Source organism: Pantherophis guttatus, chromosome 1 (genome assembly GCF_059756535.1).
Source record: "Pantherophis guttatus breed Tessera chromosome 1, ASM5975653v1, whole genome shotgun sequence".
In the NCBI taxonomy this organism is placed as follows: Eukaryota; Metazoa; Chordata; class Lepidosauria; order Squamata; family Colubridae; genus Pantherophis; species Pantherophis guttatus.
The window spans coordinates 9,899,022-9,926,711 of NC_142063.1; the positions used below are offsets into that span (position 1 = coordinate 9,899,022).

At 45.1% G+C, this 27,690-nt stretch overlaps 1 protein-coding gene across 2 annotated transcripts; it reads left to right on the forward strand.

The window, feature by feature from the left end:
• The first annotated feature begins 1,107 nt into the window (after window positions 1-1,107).
• STAP2 (signal transducing adaptor family member 2) lies at window positions 1,108-26,792 on the forward strand. Of its 2 annotated transcripts, XM_087894928.1 has the most exons (15): window positions 1,108-1,557; window positions 1,652-1,826; window positions 5,328-5,399; window positions 6,019-6,150; window positions 7,591-7,647; window positions 8,558-8,685; window positions 10,000-10,131; window positions 10,856-10,925; window positions 12,282-12,384; window positions 13,612-13,695; window positions 17,576-17,749; window positions 20,600-20,701; window positions 22,337-22,423; window positions 24,079-24,661; window positions 24,930-26,792. In XM_087894928.1, the coding sequence occupies exons 2-14, from the start codon at window positions 1,731-1,733 to the stop codon at window positions 24,135-24,137; spliced, it is 1,296 nt and encodes a 431-aa protein (XP_087751054.1). In that variant the 5' UTR covers window positions 1,108-1,557; window positions 1,652-1,730; the 3' UTR covers window positions 24,138-24,661; window positions 24,930-26,792. The 2 variants fall into 2 exon arrangements, with proteins under 2 accessions (XP_087751054.1, XP_087751096.1); XM_087894970.1 differs by having other exon boundaries at window positions 1,108-1,826; window positions 13,612-13,689.
• Window positions 26,793-27,690: the final 898 nt, after the last annotated feature.

Below are 27,690 nucleotides of genomic sequence, written 5' to 3' on the forward strand. Positions count from 1 at the left end.
CTCTCCTGCTCTTTCTCTCCCTCCCTCCCTTCCTCTCACTCTTTCTCTCTCTCTCCCTCCCCCCCTCTCTCTTTTCCTCTTTCTCTCTTTCTCTTTTTTCTCTCTCCTTCCCTCCCTCTCTCGCTCTTTCTCTCCCTCCCTCTCTCTCTCTCTTTCTCTCTCTCTCCCTCCCTCTGTCTCTTGTTCTTTCTCTCCCTCCCTCTCCCTCCCTCCCTCTCTCTCCCTCTTTCTCTCTCTCCCTCCCTTTCTCTTTCTCTCCCTTTCTCTCTCTCTCGCTCTTTCTCTCCCTCCCTCTCTCTCCTTCTTTCTCTCTTTCTCTCCCTTCCTCCCATTCTCTCACTCTTTCTCTCTCTCTCCCTCCCTCTTTCTCTCTTTTCTCTCCCTCCCTCCTTCCCATTCTCTTGTTCTTTTGCTTTCTCTCTCTCCTTCCCTCTCTTGCTCTTTCTCTTTCTCTCCTTCCTTCTCTCTCACTCTTTCTATCTTTCTCTCCTTCCCTCTCTCCCTCTTTCTCTTTCTCTCCCTCCTTCCCATTCTCTTGCTCTTTTTCTCTTACGCTTTCTCTCTCTCTCTCTCCCTCTCTCTTGCTCTTTCTTTCTCTCCTTCCCTCCCTCTCTCTCCCTCTTTCTTCTTATATTCTCTCACTCTTTCTCTCTTTGCTTTCTCTCTCTCTCTCTCCCTCCCCCTCTCTCTTTTCCTCTTTCTCTCTTTCTCTTTTTTCTCTCTCCTTCCCTCCCTCTCTCGCTCTTTCTCTCCCTCCCTCTCTCTCTCTTTCTCTCTCTCTCCCTCCCTCTGTCTCTTGTTCTTTCTCTCCCTCCCTCTCCCTCCCTCCCTCTCTCCCTCCCTTTCTCTTTCTCTCCCTCTCTCTCTCGCTCTTTCTCTCCCTCCCTCCCTCTCCTTCTTTCTCTCTTTCTCTCCCTCCCTCCCATTCTCTCACTCTTTCTCTCTCTCTCCCTCCCTCCCTCTTTCTCTCTTTCTCTCCCTCCTTCCCATTCTCTCACTCTTTCTCTCTTTGCTTTCTCTCTCTCTCCCTCCCTCCCTCTCTCTTCCTCTTCCTCTCTCTCTCTCTCTCCCTCCTTCCCTCCCTCCCTCCCTCTCTCTCTCTCTCTCTCTCTCCCTGCTGCCCCCTGGTGGTCATCAGGAGCTCAGCCTCATCAGCAACAAGCTGGATTTGAACTCCGTCCAGGACTTCCAACGTGTCGCACCCCTGCTTTGCCCAAAATCACCGAAAGGAGACCTCTCGAAAGCCGCTTTCTGCACTTTCTCAGAAAACCCTGCTCCTCTTCTCCCCTTTTTTTTCTCCTCCGTTCGGAAAAAAGCTGAACCTGCTGGCTGGTTGGGGAAGAGCCAGATACGGATCGCGACAGCCGGCTGGGACCAACCAGCGAGTCTGAAATCATTTTGTGCCTCTGAAACAAAAGCCGGCCGCCTCCTTTTCTTCGTGTCAGCTCAAGCGAGGAGGAACCAGCTGGCAAAACCTCCGGGCCCCTTTCCCCCTGTCCAAGGTCCAAGTGTCCAAGGACACCGGCCGAGGGGACGGCCCCCCGGAGAAATTTACAGGTGCCTGCAAAAAAAAAAAAAAAAAAAACACCCAGGAAGAAGAAGAAAAAAATCTGTGCCGCTGAATTTATTGCATATTTGCTTCCTGGTGTAGATTCCTCAACTCGGCAGAGAGAGAGAGAGAGAGAGAGTTCTTCAACCACTGGCTTCTCTGGCCAGAGTGGCAGGAAGCGATGGCCGCACCAGGCCAGAGGTCAGCCAAAGCCAAGGCCGCTCTGCCCCCCCATTACTACGAGGGCTTCTTGGAAAAAAAGAACCCGTGGGACCAGGTACCTTTCTCTGGCTTGCTTCGGGAGAAGAAACGGGGGGGCCAAAGAGCATGGGGAAACCAGAACGGAGGCTCTTTGGAAGCTCTTCACATCTGGGGGAGGGAAATACAGCTGTTTTTCCTCCCTGGGAGATAAGGGTAGGGGATGAATTTTAATCACGGGTGGTGGTGGTAGTTTCAAACAGCCTTGTCTGGCATATCAGGAAGTGTAAGAGTATGTGAGAAAGACTTTGAGCGACTGAGGAAGGATTGATTCCTAGGAACGGACAGATAAGAGGCGGCGTAGCCCTCAGCTGTACAGGTAGTCCTCGACTTAACAACAGTTGGTTTAGTGACGTTTGAAGCTACTACGGCACTGAAAAAAGGTGACCGATGACCATTTTTCACACTTAACGACTGTTGCAGCATCCCTGCAGTCACGTGATTTACATTCGGATGCTTGACCGCTGGTTCCTATTTATGACGGTTGCAGTGTCTCGGGGTCACGTGATCCCCTTCTGACAAAGCAAAGTCAGTGAGGAAGCAAGATTCCCTTAACAACCGGGTTGTTACTAATTTAACAACCGCAGTGATTCACTTAACACGTGCGGCAAGAAAAGACGTAAAACGGGGGGGGGCAAAACTCACTTAACAAACGTCTCACTTTTGCAACATAAATTCTGGGCTCTGTTATGGTCATAGGTCAAGGACTACCTGTATAATGGATAGAGAAAGAGACTCAGAAGGGACCCTCCCTAGTTTCTCAGGCTTTAAAGGAGACGGGCTGGGTGGGGAAGGTGAATGGTGCCTAGGGAACAGTCAGATAAGAGGCAGCATAGCCTGAAGCTGCATAACGGATGGAGAAAGAAGCTCAGAAGAAACCCTCCCTAGTTTCTTTGGATGTGAAGGAAACTCGGGAAGAAACGCTGCCTTGGGAACAGTCAGATAAGAGATAGCCTAGCCCTCAACTGCATAACAGACAGAGAAAGAGATTAGAAGGGACTCTCCCTAGCTTCTCAAGCTGTAATGGAGATGTGGGGGGGAGAGATGCTGCCTAGTGAACGGTCATATAAGAGGCAGCATAGCCTGAAGCTGCATAACAGATGGAGAAAGAGATTAGAAGGGACTCTCCCTAGTTTCTCCAGCTGTAAAGGAGATGGGGGGGGAGAGATGCTGCCTAGCGAATGGTCATATAAGAGGCAGCATAGCCTGAAGCTGCATAATAAATGGAGAAAAAGACATAGAAGGGACCCTCCATAGTTTCTTGGGCTCTAAAGGGTGGGGGAATGCTGCCTAGGGAACAGATAAGAGGCAACATTGCCTCAGCTGCATAACAGGTGGAGAAAAAGACGTAGAAGGGACCCTCCTTAGTTTCTCAGGAGATGAGGAATACATTTTAGCTAGGGAACAGTCAGATAAGAGGCCGCATAGCCCTCTGCTGTATAACGGGTGGAGAAGGAGGTTCAGAAGGGACCCTCCCTAGTTTCTCAGGCTGTAAAGGAGAATGAAATAGGGACAAAATTGTACTTTATTTATTTATTTACTTTGTCAAGCATGTATTAGATAACAGATATAAGTATAAACATGATTATGAATGCATGAGATGGATACAAATAAAAGGGAACATTAGGACAGGGACGGTAGCCACATTGGTGCACTTATGCATGCCCCTTACACACCTCTTAGGAATGGGGTGAGGTCGACAGTAGGCAATCTAAGATTAAAGTTTGGGGGTTTGGGATGAAACCACAGAGTCAGGTAGTGCATTCCAGGCATTGACCACTCTGTTGCTGAAGTCGTATTTCCTGCAATCGAGTTTGGAGCGGTTTATCTTAAGTTTGTTTCTATTGTTTGCTCGTGTATTGTTGCGGTTGAAGCCGAAGTAGTCATTGACAGGTAGGACATCGTAGCAGTTAATTTTGTGTACTACGCTTAGGTCAAACCGAAGGCGGCGTAGTTCTAAGTTGTCTAAGTCCAGAATTTCAAGTCTGGTGGCATAAGGTATCCTGTTGCGAGCGGAGGAGTGGAGGACTCTTCTCGTGAAATATCTCTGGACTCGTTCGATCGTATTAATGTCCGATATGCAGTGCGGGATCCAGACAGATGAGCTGTATTCGAGAATTGGTCTAGCAAAGGTTTTGTATGCCCTAGTTTGCGGTACGATATTACCGGAGAAGAAGCGACGCAAGATTAGGTTAACAAATCTTAATGTCTTTTTGGCAATGTTGTTACGGTGAATCCTGGCGCTTAGATCATTAGAGATGAGTCCTCCAAGGTCTTTGACAGAGTGAGGGTACTTCCAGACTTGCAAGATTCTGTCCCTTTATTATAAAGTAGAATGAGCCACTCTGGTCACGAGAGAAGGGTGGCATATAAATAAATAAATAATAATAATAAAAAACCCAGTAACTTATTACCTACTCTATCTACATGACGGTGCCTATTTATTACTTTTAATTTTTCCTAAATTTTGTCTTTACTTTTTTTCCTTTTGATTTATCCACTTGTACCATCTGTTCCATACTTCAAAATATTTTGAGTCTTCCTTGTCTTTTAATTCTAAGGTTAATTTGTCCATTTCTGCACATGTACAAATTTTTTGAATTACCTCCTGGTCCGTTGGCAAACGATCTGTTTTCCACAATTGTGCTAGTGCCAATCTAGCCGCCGTAATTATATGTAGTGTTAGATATTTTATGTCTTTTCTAATGTTCCCTTTAATCATGCCTAATAAAAAGATTTCTGGTTCTAATCCAATTTCTTGCTCTATTATTTCTACTATCCATGTTTTTATTTTCCTCCAATATTTCTTGATTTCCGGGCAAAGCCACCAGGCATGGAAGAAAGTACCCTGAGCTTATTTACATTTCCAGCAAACAGATTTTACATTCGGGTACATTTTCGTTAGCCTTGAAGGAGCTAGATACCATCTGTACCACATTTTATAATGATTCTCCTTATATGCTACTGATTTTGTCATACTGTAATTGTTTTCCCATGCCCTTTCCCATTCTTCTAACTGTATACTGTGCCCAATGTTTCTTGCCCGTTTTATTTATCTAATCGCACGTCTTGGTAACTTACAAAAATATCAGATCATGATGGAATGGAAATGTGAACCCATTATGCGTAATGGTTAAAATGCTGGTCTTGAAAGCAGGAGGCTGTGAGTTCTAGTCCCGCCTTAGGCATAATAGCTAATTAACAGCTGTGGCAAGTACAAATGAGGTCATAAAATGGGGCCAAACTCACAACAAATGTCTCACTTAGCAACATAAGCTTTTTTATGGCCCAATTGTGGTCGTAAATTGAAGTCTCCCTGTAAAACATGGAACTTCAATGGAATGTTTTCTCTCTGGAAATCCCAGAAATTGTGCGCGCGCATACACACACAAATGTCCAATCTGTTGTTGACTGCAGGGGGGGAGGGCAAAAAAGTCAAGATGGCGGGCGGGACTGTGAGATCAAAGCCCTTACCATTTCAAGAGAATCCCATTCGTCTGTTCTCTTTTTATTTTAATAGGATTATAAGAAGTACTGGGCTGGCCTTTGGGGCTCCACACTGTATTTCTACCACACCAACAGAGAAAGTCAGGTAAGTACAGTGCGGTGTTGCGTGGTGTGTGTAAAGTGACATGAAATGTATGCTCCAGACATCAAGAAGACGAGCTGTGAGAGCCAAGGCCACTTTTGCAAGTGTTTGCCAAATCCAAAGACTTTTTCTCATTACAAAAAGACTCCATTGGACAATGTGACCTGCTCTAATAGGGGGAGGGAGAATCCAATGTTTTAACTATGTGGCTTTGCGCGGGAATTAGCTAGATCTGGTTTTGCCCTCATCGGTGCCGAAACGATGTACTCAATAAAGTTTTGCATTCGGAGATTGGATCGTCTAGTGTCTTAAGACCTTCCTATGTTTGAATCTTGAAAAAAGTTGTTGGGCCAAATAAGAAACCGTTAGATTGGGTAGAACAGGGATGGGCAACTGTGGCCCTTTTACAACCTGTGGACTTCAACTCCCAGAATTCCTGAGCCAGCCAAGCTGGCTCAGGAATTCTGGGAGTTGAAGTCCACAGGTCATAAAGGGACCATATTTGCCCACCCCTGGAGTAGAAGGAAAAAGGCTAGCTTTGGCAGCTGACTTGGATAAACTGCAACCTTGAGGACTAGAAGCTTGGAAACCGACTTTTTTACTCGTTCTTCCTCACCTCCAGTATATTGAGAAAATTGATCTGACTGACTTGGTCTCCCTGGCCGAAGACAACTGTCCAAGAAGCATGAGTCCCATGTCTACAGAAAAACCAGGGCTGACTCTCAGGATGTGGAACCAAGAAGTAAAGTTGAGGGTAATGTATTTTATTTATTTCTCTTTTTTTTTTTTTTGTTACAAAGGGATTATTCCACCCATGAGCTGTTCCTGAAATAAAGATGGTTGCAAAATCTTTCCAAAACCATATCATCTTCTTCTTCTTTTTTCTTTTTTAACTTTAAATCCCGGTCGGTATTTGTATCGTGCTAGAAAAAAGCTGGATTAATCTAGATCTGGGGGTCTCCCAAACATGGAAATTTTAAGGTTTACGGACTTCAATTCCCAGAATTCCTCAGCCAGCCTGGCTGAGGAATTCTGGGAATTGAAGTCCGCAAGCCTTAAAGTGGCCACGTTTCGGAGACCCCCCCGATCTAGAATCTAAATCACAACAAAACCAAATTAATTCTAGAATTTTGCAGGCTCCGTCACTGGAAGATCTTCAGCTAAGATTGGACATCGGATTTGTCTGAGATAGTCTGATGAGTCTTGTGTGGGCTGGAGGTTGAACTAGATTACTAGAAGATCTCAAGGTCTTTTAACAACTCTACGGCTCTAAGATTTCATGATCTCCAGGGTTGCTTCCAACCTTGTGACTCTATGATTACAAGATGGCCGAGGTCCGTTTCTTCCCTGTGACTCTATGATTTCATGACCTCTGTTGCAACCTCCATAACTGTGATTCCATGACCTCCAAGGTCCCTTCCAACCCTTGGACTCTATGATTTCATGACCTCTGTTGCAACCTCCATAACTGTGATTCCATGACCTCCAAGGTCCCTTCCAACCCTCGGACTCTATGATTTCACGACCTCTGTTGCAACCTCCATAACTGTGATTCCATGACCTCCAAGGTCCCTTCCAACCCTTGGACTCTTATGATTTCACGACCTCTGTTGCAACCTCCATAACTATGATTCCATGACCTCCAAGGTCCCTTCCAACCCTTGGACTCTATGATTTCACGACCTCTGTTGCAACCTCCATAACTATGATTCCATGACCTCCAAGGTCCCTTTCAACTCTTGGACTCTATGATTTCATGACCTCTGTTGCAACCTCCATAACTGTGATTCCATGACCTCCAAGGTCCCTTCCAACCCTTGGACTCTATGATTTCACAACCACTGTTGCAACCCCCATAACCGTGATTCCATGATCTCCCTTCCAACCCTGTGACTCTGTCATTCCATGACCTCCAAGGTACCTTCCAACCCCTCTATGATCTCAAGACCTCTGTTGCAACCCCCCATAACTGTGATTCCATGACCTCCAAGGTCCCTTCCAACCTTTGGACTCTATGATTTCATGACTACTGATGCAACCCCCCCATAATGTGATTCCATGATCTCCCTTCCAACCCTGTGACTCTGTGATTCCAGGACCTCCAAGGTCCTTTCGAACCGTGTGACTCTATGATCCCACAATTCCAATTCTGACATCATGCGTACCTTACATGGGCTTTGTGTTCCCTTTACAGATGGAGAACCTGGAACAGCAGGAAATGTGGAAAGGTTTTATACTCACCATGTTGGAGGTAGGGGGGTCATTTATTCTCTGCCAGCCTTCTTAAGCAATAAATCATTTTCTGGAAGGTCTTGTACTTATTTATTTTAAATTCAGACAAGAGTAGCAGGGTGTCAATACTTAAAATGGAGTGACTCGTATTTATGACGGTCGCAGTGTCCCAAGGTCACGTGATCCCCTTTTTGCGACCTTCTGACAAGCAAAGTCAATGAGGGGAAGCCAGATTCGCTTAGCGACCGCCGCGTTCACTTAACAACGGCGGCGATTCGCATAACAACGGTGGTAAGACAGGTTGTAAATGGGAGCAAAGCTCCTTTTTAACAACTGCCGGGCTTAGCTACAGAAATGTTGGGCTCAGTCGTGGTCGTAAGTCGAGGACGACCTGTAATTATGTGATTTTTTTTTCCATCCAAATTAAATAGCCCTGGAACAAACGTTAAGGTGATTTGCACAGGCAGTCCTCGACTTACAGCAGGTCATTTAGTGACCATTCAAAGTTACAATGGCACTGAAAAAAAGTGAATGACAACCGGTACCTTCTATATAGGTAGGACCGTTTTTCACACTTACGACCTTTCTGGCATCTCCATGATCCACATTCAGACGCTTGGCCACCGACTCATACTTACGACCGTTGCTGTGTTTCCGAGGTCATGCGATCCCCACTGACCAGCCAAGTCAATGGCGAAGCCAGATTCATTTAACAACCGCCTGACTAACTTGATCAAACGTTGGCGATTCACTTAACGACCTGCGGCGAGAAAGGTGGTAAAACGGGGCAGAACTCACTTCACAAATGTCTCGCTCAGCGACAGAAATTTTGGGCTCAATTTTGGGCATCGTAAGCCGAGGACGACCTCTGAATGTTTTTAAAAACGTAGATTTGGGCACCAGCTCAGTCTGTCTTCTGTGATCCTTAGATGAAGATCCCGGAATCCGTGTCGTTGTTGCCGGGACACTTGTACAGGTTGTCTGAAGCCTTGGAGAAGGAGCAAGAGAGGCGATCCAACCTCAGCGTGACCCTCAAAAGGGAAGAGAAACTGCCCAAGTGAGTAAGTTGTGAGCTGCTGGCGGCGTTTGTTCACACAAACTTGTGATGAAGATCGGGAGATGCCTTCTTGGTGTGTTTCTTTCAAAATCCACGAATTGCATTACTGTCACATCAAGCCAGTTTGGTGTAGTGGTGAAAGGGCCAGTCTAGAAACCAGGAGACGGTGAGTTCTAGTCCCGCCTTAGGCATGAAAGCCGGCTGGGTGACTTTCGGCCAGTCACTAGGAGAATGAGAGTTCTAGTTTCACCTTAGGCATGAAAGCTGCTGGGTGACATTGAACCAGTCACCAGGAGACGGTGAGTTTTAGTTCTGCCTTAGGCAGGCTGAATGACTTTGGGCCAATCACCAGGAGACTGAGAGTTCTAGTTTCACCTTAGGCATGAAAGCTGCTGGGTGACATTGAACCAGTCACCAGGAGATGTCTGGTGAGTTCTAATTCTGCCTTAGGCATGAAAGCAGGCTGAATGACTTTGGGCCAATCACCAGGAGACTGGGAGTTCTAGTTCCACCTTAGGCATGAAAGCTGGTGAGTGACATTGAACCAGTCACCAGGAGACTGTGAGTTCTAGTTCTGCCTTCGACATGAAAGCAGGCTGAATGACTTTGGGCAATCACTAGGAGACTGAGAGTTCTAGACCTGGCTTGGTGACTTTGAGCCAACCCACCTCAGGGGTGGGTTGTTGTTGTAGTAGGAAAAATAGGAGGAGGAAGTTGGGTACCTTGAGTTACTTATAAAATAATAAAGGCCTGATCAACATCCAATAAATAAATATAAGAATGGGCAGATAGAGCAGCTCTGGAACCAAGTGCTTTCTGTTGACCAAAAACCTTGCAGTGTCGCACACTCTTAAGGTTGATTGGTTCTTCCTTCCTTCCTTCCTTCCTTCCTTCCTTCCTTCCTTCCTTCCTTCCTTCCTTCCTTCCTTCCTTCCTTCCTTCCTTTTTCTTTCTTTCTTTCTTTCTCTGTCTTTCTCTCTCTCTCTCTTTCTTTCTTTCTCCTTCCTTCTTTCGTTCCTTCCTCCGTCCCTCCTTCTCTCTCTCTTCCTTGCTTCCTTCCTTCTTCCTCCCTATTTTTTGTTTATTTTCCTTCATCTTTTTTTTTCTTTCTCTTTCTTTCTCCTTCCTTCTTTCCTTCCTGCTTCTACTTTCCTTCCTTCCTTCCTTCCTTCCTTCCTTCCTTCCTTCCTTCCTTCCTTCCTTCCCTCCCTCCCTCCCTCCCTCCCTCCCTCCCTCCCTCCCTCCTTCCTTCCTTCCTTCCTTCCTTCCTTCCTTCCTTCCTTCCTTCCTTCCTTTCTTTCTTTCTTCTCCCAGCTGTTTCTTCCAGGTCTCCAGAATGGAAGCTGTGGCCCTTCTGGAGCAGAATGAAAATTACGGCAACATGTTGTTGCGGCCTGGACAGGATGGGAAGAGTTTCTCGTTGACGGTTCGGCAGAAGTTGCATGGGTGAGTTTTCTGGGTTTTTTTAAATTTACACACACACAGAGAGAGTCCCAGAAATCCTAGGATCCCAGTTCACGAATAAAAATGCTCAGAACAATGAAATACTAAAATGCCCAAAATAAAGAATGTTCATTCTTTCAAGATCTGGTTACTGGCAGTTCTCGACTTACGACTTACTTCCTGCCTTTCAGACATCTGTCTACAGAGAACAATGAGCTTAACCTGCTACAGGTAGTCCTCAGCTTACAACAGTTTGTTTAGTGACCGTTTGAAGTTACAACTGTACTGAAACAAGTGACTTCCGACCGTTTTTCACACTTACGACCGTTGCTGCATCCCCATGGTCATGTGATTTACCTTCAGAACGCTTGACATCTGACTCACATTTATGACGGTTGCAGTGTTCCGGGATCACATGATCCCCCTTTTGCAACTTTTTGACAAGCAAAGTCCACGGGGAAGCCGGATTCACTTAACAACGGTGTCACTAATGTCACAATTGCAGTGATTCACTTAACAAATGTGTCAGGAAAAGTCGTAAAATGGGGCAAAGCCCCCTTAACCAATTTCTCACTTAACAACGTAAATGTTGGGCTCAGTGGCAGTCGTAAGTCGAGGACTACCTGTATTTTGCCTTCTGACCTTGGAAATGGCCTAAATGAAATCACACCCCAGGGTGAAATTTAAGAGGGGACAGAATTCGGATTCCGTTTTGTGTTCTTTGCAGAGCCGTGAGTGTCAAGCACTATAAAATCAACGTCGTCGGTGGGGAATACATCATCGTTATGGAAAAGCCGGTAAGGGGACCAGGAGGGTTATGGGGTGATGGGGGGGTGATGAAGCATTTTTAGAAAAGAAGGGAATGGAGAATAGAACTTGCTCAGATACCTTTTTCAAGTTATTTGTTTAAAATATACACTTTTTAAAATGGACAAGCTCCCCAGGTTACTAGATCTCATGCAAGTGGGGAAATATGTGAAAAGCTTGCATGTTCTCAGCTGAACTCTCGCAGCATATGGCAACCTCATGGTTATAGGTGGGTTTTTTCTTTCTTTCTTTCCTTCCTTCCTTCCTCCTTCTCTATCCCCTTCCTTCCTTCCTCTTCTCCTCCTTTATTTCCATCCTTCCTTCCTCCTTTATATCCTTCCTTCCTCTTCTCCTTCCTTCCTTCCTCTCTAGTTCCATCTTTCCTTCCTTTCATCCTCACCTACCTCTCCTTCTCCTTCCTTCTTCCCTCCCTCCCTCCCTCCCTTCTTTCTTTCCTTCCTTCCTTCTCTATTTCCTTCCTTCCTCCTCCTTCCCCTTCCTTTCCTCCCATCTTCCCTCCCTCCCTCCCTCCTTTTCTTCCTTCCTTCCTCCCTTCCTTCTCTATTTCCTTCCTTACTTCTTCCCTTACTTCTCCTTCTCCTTCCTTCCTTCCTTCCTTCTTCCTCGCTCCCTCCTTTTCTTCCTTCCTCCTTTCTTCCCTTCCTTCCTTCTCTATTTCCTCCCTCCCTCCCTTCCTTCTCTATTTCCTTCCTTACTTCTTCCCTTACTTCTCCTTCTCCTTCCTTCCTTACTTCTTTCCCCCTCCCTCCTTTTCTTCCTTCCTCCCTTCTTCCCTTCCTTCCTTCTCTATTTCCTCCCTCCCTCCCTTCCTTCTCTATTTCCTTCCTTTCTTCCTCCCCTACTTCTGCTTCCCCTTCCTTCTATCCTCCCTTCTTTCCTCCCTCCCTCCTTTTCTTCCTTTCTTCCTCCCTTCCTTCTCTATTTCCTTCCCTCCTTCTTCTCTTCCTTCTCCTTCTCCTTCCTTCCTTCCTCCCTCCCTCCCTCCCTCCCTTCCTTCTCTATTTCCTCCCTCCCTCCCTTCCTTCTCTATTTCCTTCCTTTCTTCCTCCCCTACTCCTGCTTCCCCTTCCTTCTATCCTCCCTTCCTTCCTTCCTCCCTCCCTCCTTTTCTTCCTTCCTCCCTCCCTCCTTCCCTTCTCTATTTCCTTCCTTCCTTCCTTCTCCCATCCCCAGCCATCTGAACTCCAACACAAGGCGGGAGTAACTCAAAACAGCTGAGAGTTTTCAGATGTCTTGAAATTCCGCTGTCATCTTTTGAGTTTTTTCAGCTGACTCCAGGAAAGCTTTGGCCCCTTCTCCATTCCCACGCTTTTCTCCCCTCTCAGAGTTACTGCTCCTCCCTCATGGCCGTGCTTGACTTCTTCATCACCAAGACGAAGGGCATCCTCGTGCCACTCAGCGTGGAGAAGAGCTACGCCATGGCGCTGGGTAAGCCTCCCCCATATATCTAGAATTGTTTGGGGCGCTGGAGAGCAAAGGGGAGGAATAGCAGGCAATCTTCGACTTGCGACCACAACGGAGCCCCAAATTTCTGTTGCTAAGCAAGACAGTTCAGTGAATCACTGCCGTTGTTAAGTTAGTCACTTGGTTGTTAAGTGAATCCAGATTCCCTATTGGACTTGTCAGACGGTCATAAAAGAGCCTGTTAGTACAGTGGACTAAAGCACTGTTATTAACATCTGCTGCCTGCAATCACTGCAAGTTCAAATCTCACCAGGCTCAAGGTTGACTCAGCCTTCCATCCTTTCTAAGGTAGGTAAAATGAGGAACCAGATTGTGGGGGCAATAAGCTGACTTTGTATAAATATACAAAAGGATGAAGGCTATTGCTTAACGCACTGTAAGCCGCCCTGAGTCTCTGGAGAAAGGCGGCATATAAATTAAAGCAAAAAAAAAGGGGGGGATCATGTGACCCTGGGGACACTATGACCGTCATAATAATAATAATAATAATAATAATAATAATAATAATAATAATAATAATAATAATAATAATAATAATAATAATAATAATTTTATTTCTATACCGCCCTTCTCCCGAAGGACTCAGGGCGGTGTACAGCCAATTTAAAAACACAAGACACAACAATAATTAAAAATTAAAATAATTAAATAGATTTGGCCGATTTAAAACCCTAAAAATTAAAATACCCCAATTTAAAATTATTATATTGACAGCCCGGCCTGGCGGAACAACAGGGTCTTCAGTGCGCAGCGAAACACCCGGGGGTCGGAGATCTTACGTATTTCCGGGGGCAGTTCATTCCACAGGGCTGGGACACCCACAGAGAAGGCCCTCCCCCTGGGTGTCGCCAGCCGACATAACTTGGCTGATGGCACCCTGAGGAGACCCTCTCTGTGGGAGCGGACTGGTCGGTGGGAGGCTATTGGTGGCAGAAGACGGTCTCGAAGGTACCCGGGTCCTAAATACGAACCACTTGCCAATCTTCTGAATTTTGATCACGTGACCACGGGGATGCTACAAAGGTCCTAAGTGTGAAACATGGCCCTAAGTCGCTTTTTTTTCCAGTGCCGCTGTAACTTGGAAGGGTCACTAAACGAACGGTTGTAAGTCGAGGACTACCTGTAAGTCAAAATGTGATCAGAAGTCAGAAGCAACTCCCCATTTTCTACCAGGACTTCTTTCCTTTGCAGAGGTCATGGAGACGGATCAGGAAAGTGAACAGAGCATGTCGGGGTCCCCCTTGGAGCCTGAAGACCCCCAACCACCTGGTAAAGGTACCTTGATGCTAATTCCGTGGCTGAATTCGCACCTGGATCATGGAAGAATCTGTTTTACTTCCTGCTTCAAATTGGTCCATGAATGCTATGACGCTTCCACAAAATTTTCTTTGCCAAGAGATAGTTGGAATGGAATGGAATGGAATGGAATGGAATGGAATGGAATAGAATGGAATAGAATAGAATAGAATAGAATAGAATAGAATAGAATAGAATAGAATAGAATAGAATAGAATAGAATAGAAAATATGGAATGGAATGGAATGGAATGGAATGGAATGGAATAGAATAGAATAGAATAGAATAGAATAGAATAGAATAGAATAGAATAGAATAGAATAGAAAATATGGAATGGAATGGAATGGAATGGAATGGAATGGAATAGAATAGAATAGAATAGAATAGAATAGAATAGAATAGAATAGAATAGAAAATATGGAATGGAATGGAATGGAATGGAATGGAATGGAATGGAATGGAATGGAATGGAATGGAATAGAATAGAATAGAATAGAATAGAAAATATGGAATGGAATGGAATGGAATGGAATGGAATGGAATGGAATAGAATAGAATAGAATAGAATAGAATAGAATAGAATAGAATAGAATAGAATAGAAAATATGGAATGGAATGGAATGGAATGGAATGGAATAGAATAGAATAGAATAGAATAGAATAGAATAGAAAATATGGAATGGAATGGAATGGAATGGAATGGAATGGAATGGAATGGAATGGAATAGAATAGAATAGAAAATATCGAATGGAATGGAATAGAATAGAATAGAATAGAATAGAATAGAAAATATGGAATGGAATGGAATGGAATAGAATAGAATAGAATAGAATAGAATAGAATAGAATAGAATAGAATAGAATAGAAAATATGGAATGGAATGGAATGGAATGGAATGGAATGGAATGGAATGGAATAGAATAGAATAGAATAGAATAGAATAGAATAGAATAGAATAGAATAGAATAGAATAGAAAATATGGAATGGAATGGAATGGAATGGAATAGAATAGAATAGAATAGAATAGAATAGAATAGAATAGAAAATATGGAATGGAAGGAATGGAATGGAATGGAATGGAATGGAATGGAATAGAATAGAATAGAAAATATCGAATGGAATGGAATAGAATAGAATAGAATAGAATAGAATAGAATAGAATAGAAAATATGGAATGGAATGGAATGGAATAGAATAGAATAGAATAGAATAGAAAATATGGAATGGAATGGAATGGAATGGAATGGAATGGAATGGAATGGACTAGAATAGAATAGAATAGAATAGAAAATATGGAATGGAATAGAATAGAATGGAATGGAATAGAATAGAATGGAATGGAATGGAATGGAATGGAATAGAATAGAATAGAATAGAATAGAATAGAATAGAATAGAATAGAATAGAATAGAATAGAAAATATGGAATGGAATGGAATGGAATGGAATGGAATGGAATGGAATAGAATAGAATAGAATAGAATAGAATAGAATAGAATAGAATAGAATAGAATAGAATAGAATAGAATAGAAAATATGGAATGGAATGGAATGGAATGGAATGGACTAGAATAGAATAGAATAATAGAATAGAATAGAATAGAATAGAATAGAATAGAATAGAATAGAATAGAATAGAATAGAATAGAAAATATGGAATGGAATGGAATGGAATGGAATGGAATGGAATAGAATAGAATAGAAAATATGGAATGGAATGGAATGGAATGGAATGGAATAGAATAGAATAGAATAGAATAGAATAGAATAGAATAGAATAGAATAGAATAGAATAGAATAGAAAATATGGAATGGAATGGAATGGAATGGAATGGGGGGGCAGAGATAGGACCCCACAACAGTGGGGCTAGCTAGTCACTTGAAACCCCCCCCACTTGTAATAATTCAACACTAAATGGCTATCTGGGGATTTCCTTCCTCCACCTTTGGGTGTTTTAATTATCATTATATAATATAATCTTGAAATGCTTATCCCTAATTTAATTTTTCAGTTTCTCAGGTTAGGATTTAGAGGTTGTTTTCTTTATCAGTTGCGTTATATTGTACCCTGCCCTGTCGCGTTTTTTGAGGGAGATGGCTGCTTTAGAAATATGAAATATACATAGGCAATAGCACTTAGACTTATATACTGCTTCACAGTGCTTTACAGCCCTCTCTAAGCAGTTTACAGAGTCAGCCTTTTGGCCCCCAACAATCTGGGTCCTCATTTTACCCACCTCCGAAGGATGGAAGGCTGAGTCCACCTTGAGGTGGTCAGGATCGAACTCCTGGCAGTGGGCAGAGTTAGCCTGCAATACTGGATTCTCAGCACTGCACCACCACATAGAGATTGATGATATAGATAGATGATAGATAGATAGATAGATAGATAGATAGATAGATAGATAGATAGATAGATAGATAGATAGATAGATAGATGATAGAGATAAAGTAAAGGTAAAGGTTCCCCTCGCACATATGTGCTAGTTGTTCCTGACTCTAGGGGGTGGTGCTCATCTCCATTTCAAAGCTGAAGAGCCAGCGCTGTCTGAAGACGTCTCCGTGGTCATGTGGCCGGCATGACTCAATGCCAAAGGCGCACGGAACGCTGTTCCCTTCCCACCAAAGGTGGTCCCTATTTTTCCACTTGCATTTTTTACCTGCTTTCGAACTGCTAGGTTGGCAGAAGCTGGGACAAGTCACGGGAGCTCACCCCGTTACGCGGCACTAGGGATTCGAACCGCTGAACTGCCGACCTTTTGATCAACAAGCTCGGTGTCTTAGCCACTGAGCCACTGTGTCCCTTATGAAAGATATAGATAGATAGATAGATAGATAGATAGATAGATAGATAGATAGATAGATAGATATGATTGATTGAGATAGCTGACAGATATGGTTGATAGATAGATAGATATATTTGATAGAGTTTGATTGAGAGACAGAGAGAGAGAATTAGATGGTAGATGATTTATGGATGGATAGATAGATGTAGGTTGATAGATTGATAAATTGATACATAGATGGAAGAGAGAGAGAGAGACAATTAACAGATGGTAGATAGATGATAGATGATAGATGGATAGATAGATAGATAAGTATAAGTAAGTATAATTTTATTTCTATACCGCCCTTCTCCCGAAGGACTCAGGGCGGTGTACAGCCTATTTAAAAACACAAGACAAACATCAATTAAAAATTTAAAATTATTAAATAAATTTGGCTCAATTTAAAACCCCAGAAATTTAAAATACCCCAATTTAAAATTATTATGTTGATAGCCCGGCCTGGCGGAATAGATAGATAGATAGATAGATAGATAGATAGATAGATAGATAGATAGATAGATAGATAGATAGATAGATAGACAGACAGACAGACAGATAGATAGATAATAGATAGATAAATGGCAGATAGATAGACAGACAGATAGACAGTTAATGGATCGATCAGCTTGGCTGGAATCTCCCCACTATAGGTTGTCCTCAATTTATGACCATAACTGAGTCCAACTTTTCCGTTGCCAAGTGAGACAGCTGTGAAGTGAGTTTTGCCCCCTTTTACGACCTTTCTTGCCATAGTCCTTAATTGAATCATGGCAGTTGTTAAAAGCGATCCAGGCTTCCCTGTCGAATTTGCTGGTCAGAAGGTCGTAAAGAGGGAACTCCTGACCCCAGGAACCCTGCAACCGTCACAAATATGAACCAGTGGTCCAGTGCCCAAATTTTTGATCCCGTGACCCTGGGAATACTGCAGCGGTCTTAAGTGTGAAAAGCGCTTTTTTCAATGCCGCTCTCACTTCGGACGGTCACTGAACAAGTCGAGGATCACCTGTACGTCTCTCCATTTGCCTGCAGGCGAACTTGTGAAACAAAAGAGCGTTGAATCGCTGAATTCGAATTGGCCGTCCCAGCCTCCTCCTCTGCCACCGATCGTGCCCATCCCGCCTCCGCGCCGGGCATCGGCCCCCCAACCCATTCATGTCTACGAGGAGGAAGACCCTCCGCAGAAGACGTACGTGAACGAAGAAGGTGAGTGGAGAACGGCGGATCACGCGAGTGATATTACAATCCCCAGCGGAACAACAACCCTAGCAGGTAGACCAGGCTGGAAGTGAGAGCGATTTTAGAATGCAGGCATTTGGAACAGGGTTGAAATGCTCTGAAGTCTGCTACCGGTTCGCTTCGTGCGTGCATGTGTAGTGCGCATCAAACACATGCTTTATGCGCATGTGCACCACAAGCGCTACCACGCAGCCCTGAAAAAGGAGGAGTGTTGTGGCCCGTCAGCGGCCTGTGCAGATTGTAGCTGATTCAGACAACGAGGAGGCTGGTGGGGTGCTGCGCCAGCAGCCTGTGCAGCTGGCGCTCAAGTAGGACAGTGAGGAGGCTGGAGAAGATGTGGTGGCAGAGGCAGGGATTCAGCCAGGGCCTTCAGAACCTCCAGAAGCTTCCATAAGTGAAGAGGATGAAGAGGAGGAGCCTCTTCTCGATGCACGGGCGCACAGAGCGGCCAAAAGGCAAGAGTGGCTCCTCAGGAGGAGGTCTCCTCAAGAGTAAGGCTTAGGGCTAATTGGCCACTCCCTTAGCCTATTGAAGGAGGAACGCCGACTGAAGCAATTTGTAGGGAACAACTTTAGTTCACTCTCCTTCGTGTCTGCAAAATTGCTTCTGGGCTTTCTGCCAACTCTAGTAAGACTGTGATTACCTTATCTTAGAATTCTGGCAGGCTGTTAAGACAGTTCATTAACAGCCTTTGAATGATAAAGACTAAGTTATTTGAGTAAAATAAGCTTTGTATAGAGTTTGTGTGTGCTGCGTTCTTTGGGGTCCGTAGCTGGGGCAGAACAAGGATTAAGAAGCCTTTTCTGAGTCTGCAAAGGTAAGTAGAACAGCGAGGGGGAAGGAACAGCTGTGCCGCACAATTTAGATTCGCTAATAAGCAGGATTTCCTGCTTTCTAGCGAATATAAATCGCACGGCACAGCTAATCGTCGGAAATACCGGATCGCCTAGACCGGTAGCTTTTTTTTTTTTTTACTTCAGATTCGCCCGAACTGGTAGCATTTATTACTACCGGTTCAGGCGAACCGGTCTGAACCGGTAGCATTTCATCCCTGGTGTGGAAAAAATCAAAATGGATGCCATAATTGTGAAATTTGGAATTTTTCAGCTTTTGGAAAATTTATGTTATTTTTTTTAAAAAAAAATTAACCTTTTTAATCGTTAAATTATTCTGATTTTTAGCGTTCATTTTATTGATTGTATCGTACGCCACCCAGAGCCCCACTCTTGAGGGAGTGGGGCGGTTAGGAAATACGAAATATAAATACATAAATAGAGTTTGTTGCTACTTCAAAGGCTGTTTCCTGTTCATATGGGCAACTCCAGGGATCTGATTTTGGATTTCAAGGAGGCCTTGACTTACGACAAAATGTTTAGCGACATTCACAACTGGAACAGGGACTTTAGGGCCCATAAAGCACTCCTGGCTGTCATAAAACAGGGTCTGATTTGGGATTCTAGGTAGTCCTCGACTTACGTCTGTTCTTTTAATGACTATTCGCAATTGGAACAGGGGCTTTATAGCCAAACACTCCTGGCTATCATAAAACGGGGTCTGATTTGGGATTGCAGGTAGTCCTCGATTTACAAACTGTCATTTAAGGACTATTCACAACTGGAACAGGGTGCTTTATGGCCCGTAAAATACTTCTGGCTGTAATAAATAATCCCCCGGTCACATGACTGCATTTCGGATATTTGCCAACCTGTTCGCATTTACAACCAGTTGCCAAGTGCTTTGTGATGATGTGATCATCTTTTGTGATTTTTTTTCCCCCCACCGGCTTCTCCAGAAAGTCATTGGGAAGACGGCAGGGAAGGTTGCAAACAGAGGAGATGTTGGATTTGAGGTTTGTTCCTCCAGCGGATTGAGGGGCAATCTGGTAAAAATCCAGAAATCTGGTAAAAAATGCTAGGTTTTAGGACTCATGACCCCAATTGAGCCCAAAATTTCTGTTGCTAAGTGAGACATTTGTTCAGTGAATTTTGCCCCATTCGACGACCTTTCTTGCCACAGTTGTTAAGTGAATCCCTGCAGTTGTTCAGCTAGTAACACGCTTGTTAAACGAATCTGGCTTCCCCATTGACTTCGAAGGGGATCACGCCAGGGGTGAAATGTAAAATTTGTTACTACCGGTTCTGTGGGTGTGGTTTGGTCAGGGGGGGTGGGGTAATGTGACTGGGTGGGTGTGGCCAACTTTTTTTTTTTTTTTACTTTTCAAAGCATTTTTTCCAATGCTTTGAAAAGCCTCTGCCGATCAGGCAACTCAGCTGGGATCGTCAGAGACTTTTCAAAGCATTTTTTTTACCACCTCTTCGGCCAAGAGGTTGCAGAAAAAAATGCTTTGAAGAGCCTCTGACGATCCCAGCTGAGCCGCACGATCATCAGAGGCTTTTTTTTTTTTTTTTTACTTTTAAAAGCATATTTTCATCGGAAGAGGTTGTAGAAAAAATGCTTTTAAAAGTAAAAAAAAAAGCCTCTGATGATCTTGTGGCTCAGCTGGGCATGGTTGTGGGGTGGGGGACACAGGGATTTTTGCTACCGGTTCTCCGAACCACCTGCCGCCATCACTACCGGATCACATGAACGCTGCACTCGGCGTCCGTCATAAATAGGAGTTAGTCACCCGTTTGGATCACATGAGTTCAGGGATGCTGTAACGGTCGTAAGCATGAAAAACGGTCGTAAGTCCATTTTTTTCAGAGCCATTGCAACAAACTGTTGTAAACCGAGGACTATCTGGACTTTTTTTTTTTTAATGAAATTTTCTGCCGTGAGAACTGAGGTATATTTTCTCTATCTTTCCACCTGGTGCAGGTGCAGCGTGGGATGAACCTGGGGACCAGGAAGCGAGGTGGAAAGGGCCCCCACCACCTGTTCGTGTACCTCCCAAACCACCAAAAAGGCCACCGAAATCCGGTACGGTTTGGGAGACTTGGGTCCTCGTGTCAATTATTGTCATCCAACGACAAAAGCAACAAGCTTTTGTCCAGATTTGTTCGGTAGACAGGACGATGCTCAGGGTAATATATCCAAAGAGCCTTGAGCTATGAACCCTGGTCTCTTTCTTTAAAAAAGAAAAAAGAAAAAGGATTCTGGTCCTCATGATTCTGCCAATTTAAATAGGAGCATTGGATGTTATGTGCTAAGCAGGGGTGGGTTCCACTTACCTTTACTACCGGTTCGCATCGCACCCAGGCGCTCTTCTGCACATGCCCAGAAGCTTCTGCGCATGCGCAGATCGCTTATGGTGACATCCGGGGCAGTGGGCGGAGCCTCCCGTCGGTTTTACTACCGGTTCTTACGAACTGGTCCGAACCGGGGGCAACCCACCACTGGGGCTAAAGGCAGGTAATGGGACAGTGGGCAGGATCTTTTCTAAGGCTGAAGGAGGACTTAGGGCCTAGGGCCGTGATGGCAAACCTATGGCACGCGTGCCACAGGTGGCATGCAGAGCCATATTGATGGGCACGCAAGCGTTGCCCTAGCTCAGCTCCAGCACACATGCACACGCTGACCAGCTGATTGTTGGCCCTTCTGGGCCCAACGGAAGTCGGCAAACGGGCTGTTTCCGGCCTCCAGAGGGCCTCCAGGGAGGCGGGAAGGCTGTTTTTGCCCTCCCCAGGTTCCTAGAAAGCCTCTGGAGCCTGGGGAGGGTAAAAAACGGGCCTACCGGGCCCACCGGGCCATCACATGCCAAAAGCAGGGGGAACATGTGAGGGGGGGTGTCCACGCACGCATGAGTTTGTGGGGGGAGCAGGGCACATAGAATTATGGGTGTGGGCACTCCCCCAGCTTTTGGCACGCGATGACAAAAAGGTTATCACTAGCCTAGGGCAAATCTCTCTTCCTGGTGTTACATGCAGTTGGAATTTGGGGATACCGTCTGTCCTTGACTTACAACAGTTCATTTAGTGACCATTCAAAGTTACAGTTTAGGATAGGATAGGATAGGATCAGTGGTGAAATTCAGCCGGTTCTATCCGGCTCGGGCAAACTGGTAGCGCCGGTGGCAGGAGGCCCCGCCCACCCGCCCAGATGGCATCACATCCTGTTTTCGACCCTCTGTGCATGTGTGGAGGAAACCAGGGATGGGTTCTACTTACCTTTACTACTGGTTTGTAACAGGGCCGTGCGTGTGGGCTCGCTTCGCTCACGTGTATGCACGCTCTTCTGGGTCAGGGTCGGTGGGCGGAGCCTCCCGCCGGTTTTACTACCAGTTCTATAGAACCGGTGCGAACCGGGGGCAGCCCACCACTGGAGGAGGCGCGTGTGAGCATAGCGAGCGAGTGAGCAAGCGTGCTCACATTTGCGAACCGGTAGCAAAGGTAAGTGAATTTCACTTCACTCTTCTTTGTGGCAGCCCCGGAGATCCTGGAAGACTGCTATCCTGTCTCCTCTCGTCCTTCTTTTCATCAAACTAGACATACCCAATTCCTGCAACCGTTCTTCAAATGTTTTAGCCTCCAGTCCCCTAATCATTTTTGTTGCTCTTCTTTGCACTCTTTCCAGAGTCTCCACATCTCAACATACGTTTTTTTAAATCTCTTAAAGGCAGCTTACTCGAGGGTAAATCTTCCCCCAGAAATGATGTACCCTTCACCAAAGAGAAGACTCCGTTATTCAGAAGCACCACTACTGGTAAGTTTAGTTTATTATTGTCCATAAATCCACTTACTGGATTCCATCAATATGTCGTTAATCACAGGTAGTCCTCGACTTACGACCACAATTGAGCCCAAATTTTCTGTTGTCAAGTGAGACATTTGTTAAGTGAATAACGGGGTTGTTAAGTGAATCTGGCTCCCCCGTTGACTTTGCTGGTCAGGAGTTCGCAAAAGGGGATCGCGTGACCTCAGGACGCTGCGCCCGTCATAAGTACGAGTCAGTTGCCAAGGGTCTGAATTTTGATCGCATGGCCATGGGGAACGCAGCAACAATTAAGAGCCTTGGTGGGGCAGCAGACTAAAGCACTGTTAGTAACTCCAGCTGCCTGCAATTACTGCAAGTTCAATTCTCACCAGGCTCAAGGTTGACTCAGCCTTCCATCCTTCCGAGGTAGGTAAAATGAGGACCCGGTTTGTGGGGGCAATAAGCTGACTTTGTATAAAAAAAGAACACCGCTTGGGGGGGCCCGAAAGCCCTACTAAGCAGGTATATACAAAAGTATGAAGGCTATTGCTTAAAAGCATTGTAAGCCACCCTGAGTCTCCGGAGAAGGGCGGCATATAAATCGAACCAATAAATAAATAAACAATCGTAAGCGTGAAAAAAACACTCATAAGTCGCTTTTTTTCGGTGGCGTTGTAACTTTGAATGGTCACTAAACAGACGGTCGTATGTCGGAAACTACCTGCAGGCATTTTTTTTTTTTACTGGCAAATTGCAGTCACGTGGCTTTGAAACGGCACAACCTGTTAAAAGGTAAGCGAAGTTGTTCAATTTGTGGTCACGTGACTGCGGGGGGGGCGGGCGATGTGACCCTTTTACAGCAACCTGCCCTGCTTTACGGGGTTGTAAAACTCCCATTCTGTGGCTGTCGTAACTTCGGACTGTCGTAAGATGAGTGGTCATTAAGTGAGGATTCCCTTTAATTTCCAAACTTGCTCTGGGTGTGTTGTGGCCCGTCAGCGGCCTGTGCAGCTAGTAGCTGATTCTGACAGCGAGGAGGCTGGTGTGGTGCTGCGCGAGCAGCCTGTGCAGCTGGCGCTCGAGTCGGACAGTGAGGAGGCTGGAGAAGATGTGGTGCCAGAGGCGGGGATTCAGCCAGGGCCTTCAGAACCTCCAGAAGCTCCTTTAAGTGAAGAGGACGAAGAGGAGGAGCCTCTTCTCGATGCACGGGCATGCAGAGCTGCCAAAAGGCAGGAGTGGCTCCTCAGGAGGAGGTCGCCTTGAGAGTAAGGCTTGGGGCTAATTGGCCACTTCCTTAGCCTGTTTAAGGAGGAACGCCACTGAAGCAATTTGCAGGGAACAACTTCGTTCACATACCATCGTGTCTTGTCTTGCTTATCTTATCAGCTTCCTGCAAATTGCTTCTGGGCATTCTGCCAACCATAGTAAGCTTTCAGTTATTATTCTTTGAATTCTTGGCGGCTGTTAATGCAGTTAATTAACAGCCGTTGTTGTAAAAGACTGATTTATTTATTAAACTTATTTAATAAGTTTAAATTTATTAAATAAAATTTATTTTATTTAAATTTATTAGAGGTTTGAACGGACTTTGTGCTGCGTTCTTTGGGTTCCGTAGCTGGGGCAGAACAGGCTGTGTGTTGCTGACGTGTTGTTTCTCTTTGCAGAGCTGACCGAGGAGCTGAAACGCAAACTTGAGGAACGAAGGGCCAAGATGGAGAATTAAAAGACGGCGGACATTTTGATTAAAGAATCCACACGGTGACAAGGAAGAGACGAACCGGCTGAACTCCCAACCAAATCTACCTCTGGATCCCTCTGGAATCTGCTCTCTTGGGCGAACCAGCGATCCTGTTTTGCGGGAAGATCAGATCGTTTAACGGACCGGATCAGAAAACCCACCCTTGATCTGGCTTTGAGACCCTCCTTCGTAGCCATTGGCTGGGCTGCTGTGATGTCACAGCCAGCGCCGATCCCACAGTTAAAAGTTAAGAGGGGATTTGAAGTGGATTTGAGGAGAATTCCTAAAAGTGGCATGAAGAAAGAACCGATCAGTCTCGGATCCAGGAAATAATTAACCAGTGGAACGACTTGCCACCAGAAGTTGTGGCTGCTCCATCACTGGAGGTTTTTAAGAAGAGACTGGAGAGCCATTTGTCTGAAATGGTATATCTCCTGTCTGAGCAGGGGGTTGGACTAGAAGATCTCCAAGTTCCCTTCCAACTCTGTTATTCTGTTAAGGCTAACCGGGCTCCTTTTTTTTTTTTTTAATTTGATTTATATGCCGCCCTTCTCCGGAGACTCAGGGCGGCTTACAATGCGCTAAGCAATAGCCTTCATCCTTTTTGTATATTTATACAAAGTCAGCTTATTGCCCCCACAAACTGGGTCCTCAATTTACCTACCTTAGAAAGGATGGAAGGCTGAGTCAACCTTGAGCCTGGCGAGATTCGAACCTGCAGTAATTGCAGGCAGCTGTTCTTAATAACAGGGTGCTTTAGACCACTGTACTACCAAGGCTCTTGAGAAGAGATCGGCAAAATCTAATCACAATTCTGATTCCAAAGTTTGAGGAAGTAGGAGGAAGTGGCTCTAAACAAATCAAGAGGACTAGAAGATCAAGGGGAATTTACAGGACCCTTGGAATATTCTTGGATGGATGAACTTCACATGATTCCTGCAAAACTAAGCCTTGGTCCACCCAACCAGACTTGCAAATCCAGGCCAACGCACCAACTCACTTTCGGTGCGTTTATAGGAAAAACAAATCTCACGTGAAGCAGAGTTGTGTGACACACCACAAGGAGAAAGTCAAGTGACACGGGTGAACGCCAATCGCTAGGCCGAAACGGAAAAGCAAAATGACCAATGTAGGATTAATTTACACCCCGCCAACCATGATTTCAGCTAACTGGTTTCAAATGCTAGATTGCAAGCCTCTAAGACTCGGTTTATACTTCAAATATTGCATCCGGATTTGGTTGCAACGATGTAAAAAAGATTTTGAGATTCTAGAAAGAGTGCAGAGAAGAGCAACAAAGAGGATGAGGGGACTGGAGGCTAAAACATATGAAGAACGGTGGCAGGAAGTGGATGTTGTCCAGTCAAGTAAAATGAAGGACTAAGGGTGATATAATAGCAATATTCCAGTATTTGAGGAGCTGCCACAAAGAGGAGGGGGCCAATTTATTTTCCAAAACACCAAAAGACAGGACAAGAAACAATGGGTGGAAACTAATCAAGGAGAGAAGCAACCTCAAATTAAGGAGAAATGTCCTAACAGTGAGAACAATTAGTCACTGGAACAACTTGCCACTAGAAGTTGTGGGTGCTCCAACAATGGAGGTTTTTAAGAAGAGATTAGACAGCCATTTGTCTGAAATGGCATCAGGTCTTCTGCTTGAGTAGAGGGTTGGACTAGACGACCTTCAAGGTCCCTTCCAATAACTCTTGTTATTCTGTAATTCTGTTATTCTATTCTCCAAAGCACCCGAAGGCAGGACAAGAAGCAATGGATGGAAACTCATCAAGGAGAGAAGCAACCTGGAACTAAGGAGAAATTTACTGACAATGAGAACAATTAATCAGTGGAACTCCTTGCCACCAGAATTGGTGGGTGCTCCAACACCAGATGTTTTCGAGAAGAGACTGGACAGCTGTTTGACTGAAATGGTAGAGGGTCTTCTGCTTGAGCAGGGGGTTGGACTAGAAGACCTCCAAGGTCCCTTCCGTTATTCTGTTATTCTGGAAATGGGGTCCTTTGCCACCTGTTCTTCCAGCACAGGTTTACTCAGAAGTGTGCAAGAGAGCTGGCTGGGTTTTCCAGCTTTCTCTTGTCTTCTTCTTAACATCTGGAATTCAGTTAGTGGCCGGGAGATTGCAGGGTCCTGGTGGATTTATTTGAAATCAATCAAATCCAATTATTTGAACAGTGGGGAGGCTGCAACGGTCGTAACTGTGAAAAACGGTCGTAAGTCTCTTTTTTCTGTGCCCTTGTAACTTCCAACGGTCACTAAATGGATTGTTGTAAATCGAGGACTACCTGTATAAGGCCACATTCCTTAAGCCTTCATTGGTCTAATAAATAAAGCCCCATTCATCTGAAAAGTAATTTTCCCCACCCTGTTAATCCTGAACTACCAGCCCTTCCTGGCCAAATTCACGGACTATCCCATGTAGCTATTGTTTCCTGGAACACAATAATAAGAAATATTTTCTGGTCTTCATCCTTGTCTGAATATGGGGCACACGAGGTGTGTGTGCATGGGGTGTGGGTGTTATGACATGCACAGAGCTAAACTGGTTTGTTTGCTGGTGCGGTAATCATGTTTCAGGCAATGCTTTAGCTATTTCCCCGTCATAAATTCAATTTTTAAAACTAGGGATGTCTTGCAATGCTGATTAGCGAAACAAAGCAGTTTAGGGAAATAACCTCTTCTTTTGGGGAAAGAGAGGGAGGGAGGGATGGAGAGAGAGAGGGAGAGAAGGAAAGGGAGGGAGGGAGGGAGGGAAGGAAAGAGAAAGGGAGGGAGGAGGGAGGGAAGGAGAGAAGGAAAGGAAGGAAAGAAGGAGAAGGAAAGGAAAGGAGAAGGAAAGGGAGGGAGGGAGGGAAGGAGGAAGAAAGGGAGGGAGAGAAGGAAGGAGAGAAAGGGAGGGAGAAGGGAAGGAAGGAGAGAAGGAAAGGGAGGAAGGGTGGAGGGATGAAGAAAGGGAGGGAGGGAAGGAGAGATAAAGTGTGGGAGGAGGGAAGAAAAGGAAGGGAGGAAGGAAGGAAGGAAAGGAAAAGAGAAGGAAAAGGAGGGAGGGTAGAGGGAGGGAGGAGAGAGGAAGAAAGGGAGGGAGGGGAGGAGAGAAAGGGAGGGTGGAGGGAAGGAAGGAGAGAAGGAAAGGAAGGTAGGAAGGAAGGAAAGGAAAGGAGAAGAAAGGTGAGGGAGGGTGGAGGGAGGGAGGAAGAAAGGGAGGGAGGGAAGAAGTAAGGAAAGTGAAAGGATAGATGGAGGGAGGGAAAGGGTGGGAGGAAGGAGGGAGAAAAAGAAGGAAGGATGGTAGGGGTAGGGGTAGGGGTAGGGAGGAAAAGAAAGGGAGAGGAAGGAAGAAAGGAGGAAAGAAAGGAAGGGAGAAGAATAAGCGGAAGGAAAGAGGGAAGTGGGGCAGAGGAAGGGGAAAAGGAAAGAAAAAAAGAAAATTAAGAAAGGGAGGAGAGGAGAAAGAAGAAGGAAATGGAAAAAGAGGAAGAAAGGAAACGGGAAAAGGAAGGAAATGGTGAAAGAAGGAAGAGG